Source organism: Diorhabda sublineata, chromosome 8, assembly GCF_026230105.1.
Source record: "Diorhabda sublineata isolate icDioSubl1.1 chromosome 8, icDioSubl1.1, whole genome shotgun sequence".
In the NCBI taxonomy this organism is placed as follows: domain Eukaryota; kingdom Metazoa; phylum Arthropoda; class Insecta; order Coleoptera; family Chrysomelidae; genus Diorhabda; species Diorhabda sublineata.
In genome coordinates, this window is record NC_079481.1 from 28,285,259 (window position 1) to 28,291,258 (window position 6,000).

The 6,000-nt window shown below is 30.1% G+C and overlaps 1 protein-coding gene across 1 annotated transcript in view; it reads left to right on the forward strand.

Annotated features, from left to right (window-relative positions):
• The window catches only part of LOC130447502 (ubiquitin-like protein 3), a 116,263-nt gene extending 111,741 nt beyond the window's left edge, over positions 1 to 4,522 (forward strand). The window contains exon 4 of the mRNA XM_056784360.1: positions 1,381 to 4,522. Coding sequence (XP_056640338.1) covers positions 1,381 to 1,445 — 65 coding nt within the window. The 3' untranslated portion in view covers positions 1,446 to 4,522. The remainder of the gene's footprint in view (positions 1 to 1,380) is intronic.
• The last annotated feature ends 1,478 nt before the right edge of the window (positions 4,523 to 6,000 follow it).

The following is a 6,000-nucleotide window of genomic DNA, read 5'->3' on the forward strand; positions in this document are numbered from 1 at the left end:
ATTCGTGTACGAACTTCACAAAAAGATGTCTTGTTCCAAAAAGTATAAATCACAACACGTGTCTTGCGTCTCAAAGGGCTAACTGAGACTAAATTGCAATCATAGGCATCGAAGAAATAATCGATAGTCAAAATTTTTTCAAATCAATCGACACAAAAAAATTCTATGAAATTTTAATGTTGCGTCAATCCTAATTAACTCTCCAGGGTTATTACAGTATTATACAGTCTACCAAATTTGATATTTTTTGAAGGATTGCGAAGAAATTAATTGTTTTTTTTTTTTTGAAATTTTTGCCCAACATTTATGATGGCGACATCTTAATTATATCATTGTCTTTCCTACTTCAAATTCAGTGCATAAACCACGAACAGAAGCTCATATTTTTTTAAAAGCTCCACTTTTTTTGCGATTATAAAACTGGTCTGTTTTGTTTTCTTACAACTCGAAGTAGTAGCATTGTCTATAGGTTTGTTCTTGGTAGCTGCACTAGTTCAGGAGTGTACACTAAAGCGTTCTTTGTAACAGAACCAGCGCTAGTGACGCTGTTCTTAGTAGCAGTGCAAGAGAACTAGTTCATCCAGTTCATTGTACTGCTTGCACTGGGTCTAGAGTCAGTTCAGCCAGTGCAGTGCAATTTGGAATCTGTGGCATTATATCTTCGTCATCGGACAAATGTAAAATATCAAAAAGTACTAAATCGTTTTCCATTATTCTTAATACTATAAGGCCCGAATCACATCAAATAATCTCAAATACAACAATCTATAAATGCTCCATTGGTCTCTGCACTAAATCGTTCTTTGTATACGATCGAACTAATTCTATACGCTCATTAACAGGCCTGCACTGGTCCAGTTCCAGTGTAGCTACCAAGAACAAACCTTATAACTCGTTTACAGTTCATTTTCTTTACGAAATGACGATTATCGAGTCACAAAAAAAGCAAATTTGAAACTGTAGCTGCACGTGCACAGATGGCTTAACAAGTAAACGCTGAACCACAGAATACTCATTTATTTTGTGCGCTGAATCTTTCCCCCTCTCACTTCTCAACCTCTCGGATCTCCGAGCACTGCGTATGCTCAACTATTTAGAAACTACATCAGAGTGCTAGTTTCTCTTTCTCCTCAAGCGCGCGATCGCAGCGCATAGCGGCACTTTTGTAAATCCGTAAAATTCTGATTCTTCATGCTATCGTTGTGTATGGTGTCGCCATCTACTGTCAAATACAGAAGCTAAAAATTCCGATACGAACGAATCAGTCGGGATTTTAGATATTTCGCGATTTAGAAGTCCGGATTAACGATGTTCAACTGTTTCCTTTTGGCATCGAGGTTTGCAATTTGAAAAATAATTATTTAATGTTTGTTCTTCCAGATCAACGACAAAAAAGCAAGGGTGGTAACAGTAGTTGCTGTTCGACGTCTTGCTGCATTTTGTAAGCCCTATTACTACAGCAACCCAACAAATTTTATCGAAGAAGACTCTTGAAACAAAACAAACAAACAAAAAAATCCATGTAAAAGAAATGAAGTTGAAAATTAAATGAGAGTGTAAATTTTTAACTCGAAATGCGGTTAAGGTGACTTAACCTAAAAAAAATTAAGTAAAGTTGTGATATACGTGTATAAAATAAAATCGATACTCAATGTGCCAGACTAGAAGTGTGTGATCGAGTGAACACTGCAGTTATGTTGTACCGGGTGATATTTTTAAGCTGGCGATACTCTGTATAATAGTTTTAATAATTATTTATAAACTCATTCAAATTAATCATAATATACTTTCAGATCTCGATAAATAGGAAAAATAATTAGTTGTATAATATTATATTGTTTATGGTGGTTTAGTTGTACACAATGCCTTAACGTCATTTTTTTATCTTCGAAATAGTTTTAATCAAAATTTTTGAAAAATTAATCAAAATTATAGTAAAAAATTTGTGTTTCCATAAATAATTTTGGTTTAGCTTAAAAAAATCATTTTACGGCATTGTATATACACTATTTATTGATTTAAATGAATTTTTAGGTAATTTTAAATTTGGTATTATTTCAATTTGCAGGGGGTTATGTTTAAGGTAATCATCCGGTCAAATTTTGTGTAATTATATATAGTTGTATATTGTTTTATATTTTAGAACTGTAATATTTTATTGTTTTTTCCACATTGTTCATCTCTACCATTTTGTAAATTCATACATCGTCATCTGTCAGTAACTATTTAAATATATTTGAAAAAATAAACTTAATGTAATTTAAAATAAAAAGCACCTTATCGAATCTTTTTGATTTTTCAAATAAATTCTCAATTAAAAATTTATCCATCCGAAGAATGTCAAAAGATCTTCAATTTCAGCACAAATTTTCTTAGTTTCATATTTTAATCACATATTTACCAGTTTCTCACCAGCTATTTTTAAAATGATAATAAATTTTTAAAATATAGAAAAATTGTTTGGAGTGAATAACCTTTTTTTATTGGTGAACTATGGTGACTTTCAATAAGATTTAGTTACCTTTAACAGAAAAAAATGTTATTTTAAATTCCAATTTGATATAAAAATCATGTTTGCACCAAACTAGTGATAATAATAAAACTTTTTGAATGAGTATCTTGGATTTTTAACAGCTAATCACTAAAACTAAAATGTTCAAATAAAGTTGAAACCTCAATTATTATCCCTTGTTGAATCTACTTAATGGGAAAATTTCAAATACGTTTTTCTCACATCTGTTCAATTAAATCAATTAAACAGTCAAACAACTAGTCTTTTGACTATTATATTGTTTTGTTGAGATTATTTTCTGCAAAAAAATGTTGGAGCAAATTTGTCGATATTCCACTGAATACAAAGAAAAGGAGATGAAAATAATGTACAAAACATTCTATCTCCAATAAAACTTTCAGAAAATTTATATTTTTTAATTTCAATCTAAATACAATTGAAGACTCATATTTATGTTTATATTAATGTTATCTTCTTCCAAATAGTCCCCATTGGATATTATAGATACATCTATACTAGCGCTTTGTCCTGGCACACTTCTCAAACTTTATTCCCAAGTAAAGCCTTCAAAAATGCTCTATTAATGTTATTTATGCTTGTGAAACAATGGCTGTTTAAAATTCTCTGTATTGAGTTGAGTATCTTCAGAATATGCCTGGAGCCGAATTCAAAAGATGAACGAATTAGAGGATTAGAAGCTGTTGCAAAGTATATAGCTTTTTGTTCTTAAAAAGGGCTCCAAGCTGCCTCAGCTAATTCGACTATGCCAGGTCAAATTACTTCCAACCTCAAGACCCAAAAAAGTATCATATCTTGTCAATATGGTGGCTTGAGTGCAATTAAGTGTGAGCACGATTCAACGGTTTTGCTGGGACATTCTTCTTCTTCAACAACTTTACTACCAATTTGATAAGGCTGTATTAGTATTAACCACAAATTATTTGATTTTTGGTCCTGAAATTTTGTTATTAATGTCCAGGGGACATTAGAAAGTTTTCAATTAATACAGATGCAAACTTTTTAATGTCATGTATAGCAATAAAATACAAGGTAAAAATTGACAATCGAATTGTTCAATACATAAAAATTTTGTGAACACACCTTGTATAAACTGTTATAAATACCAAGATAAGAATATTTTCGCTATTTGCTTACATTTACTCCAAAAATTTTCTCATATTTTTTTTGTCTTTAAAAATGCTTAGATGTCTATTTAAAGCTGCAGATATGGTCATTGTTGTATTGTAAATATATTTCATACATACATATTACTCAAAAATTTGATATTAATAATTTTGAAAATTTCAAGATTTTTAGATTCTTTAAAATGACATTCTTTGGCTAAGGAAACCGTACAAATAATTCAAACTTGAACAGTATAATACGATTTTGTTAAGAAAATTTAAATAATTTTCTAATGTTACTAATGGTGGGTCATTAAAAGTAACAGAGCAATATTTGAAACAAAATTTTCGAAGGCGTTAATTTACTTTTTCTATTTCCACTTTTCTGAAAAGAAGATAGGATTTATGGTCTTCTGTAAAATATGATTAATTTAAAAATAAAGTCCTAAATACCAAAACTAAGATAAGTGAATGTTTTCAGTTCCTCAACAATTTTTTTACATATTTTCCCTACTACCTTTAAGTGGAAATGGAAATAAAATTGACGGTTTCGAATGTGTTTTTATTTAAAAATTTTTAATATATCGATAAGTGCTAGAATATAAATATTATATGTGCTAGCTGATACATGATTAAAGTATACTGTTCGTTAGAAAAAAAATATGTATTACTGTTTTTATTAGACAGCTTTTTAAGTATTATTGATTTATTTTTAAAATGTATTATTATGAAAAGTTTCATTTAGTTATATCAAAGGTGAATATCGAACCTGATATGTAATTGTACAGATTGTTTCCAAAGTTTGACTGCATTAAAATTGCACAAAATAGTATGAGAAATGAGGTGTTAAGTTTTTTTTCGAAATACAATGTGTTAAAATTGAAAACAATGTTTCCTTTATTCAATACCTTCATGTTGTTATTATTTTTCTTGCATTTTTTATTATTAAAATTCATTCTTCATATCACTTTTACTTTTAAAAAATTACCTTTATACACATTTAGTAATTAATGAGGTTTACAAAGACAAAAAGAATTGTTGGTTTTTCCATTTTTAATAAATTTTCCATAAAAACTTGATTTATTTTCATCACATTATAATATAACAAAAAAATGAAATTATTTGATATTTCTATTAAAAATTAATCTTAATCATTTTTAAAATATTTCCATTGAAAAAATTTAGCTGTTTAAAACAAATTTATTGATAAATTTGTTCATACAAATTAGTTTCATAGTTTCTAATGTAAAATACTGAAAATTATAAATAAAGTGGTATGAGAGCTGGCAGCAAATTTTGGGTAGGTATTTGAGGCAAGCTGAAAACTTGAAAAGTTATTTGGGGTCAATGGTCAAAATTTAAGGTATTTTTCTGATTTTTCCGAAACTGGTAAGTTTTATCAGAAAAAACATCAGACCAAAGTTGTAGATCTTTAAATTCTTCACAAAAATGGTATGTATGGTTTTTTTCCTAAGAGTTACCATTCCTGAGATATCGCGAGTCTAAAGAATCACATTATACATGATATGCACATATAAGCCACGTATATACATATCAGGCACTTAGGACAAGTATAAATACCTATTTGTGTCTCAAAACAAGCTCAAAATGACGCAGATGTCCTCTTAATTGAAACAGCATACAAAAGTGGGTAAGTGATGAATACACTGTATAATTATTTGAAAAGGAACCAGATAACCAAAATAGTCTGTTTTGAAAATATACCTGTCATAAACTAAGAAGACTCATCATGTTCCCGATCGTTACAGTTACAAATAGGTCACGGAGGCGCTATGCGTTACGTCCTCCGATTGCTACTATTGTGTGTTATCATATAGTTTGTTCTAGGTTGATGCACTGGAACTGGACCAGTGTAGGCCAGTTAATGAGTGTATAGAATTAGTTCGATCGGATACAAAGAACGATTTAGTGCAGAGAAAGCAATGGAGCATTTGTTGATTGTTGAACATTCGTTCCAGATTACACTTATTGCACTGCACTGGCTGAACTGACTCTAGACTCAGTTCAAGCAGTTCAGTGAACTGGATGAACTAGTTCTCTTACACTGCTACTAAGAACAGCGACACTGCGCTGGTTCTGTTACAAAAACGCTCCTGAACTAGTTCTGCTAGTGCAGCCTAGAACAAACCTATAGTTTCTTAACAAGTTGAACTATCTTTGATATTTATGAATGCCTAGAGTGCGTCAAGTTCGCGTTCATTCTGTGCACTGTTTTAGTCTACGACAAACGTCAATTTTAGCACATTCGGATGAAAATTTATTTTGAATTATATCATATCGTCGTCACATTTGTTGGATTATTGAAAATATTCAGGATTCAGTGAAGTTTGATATCAAATTTCT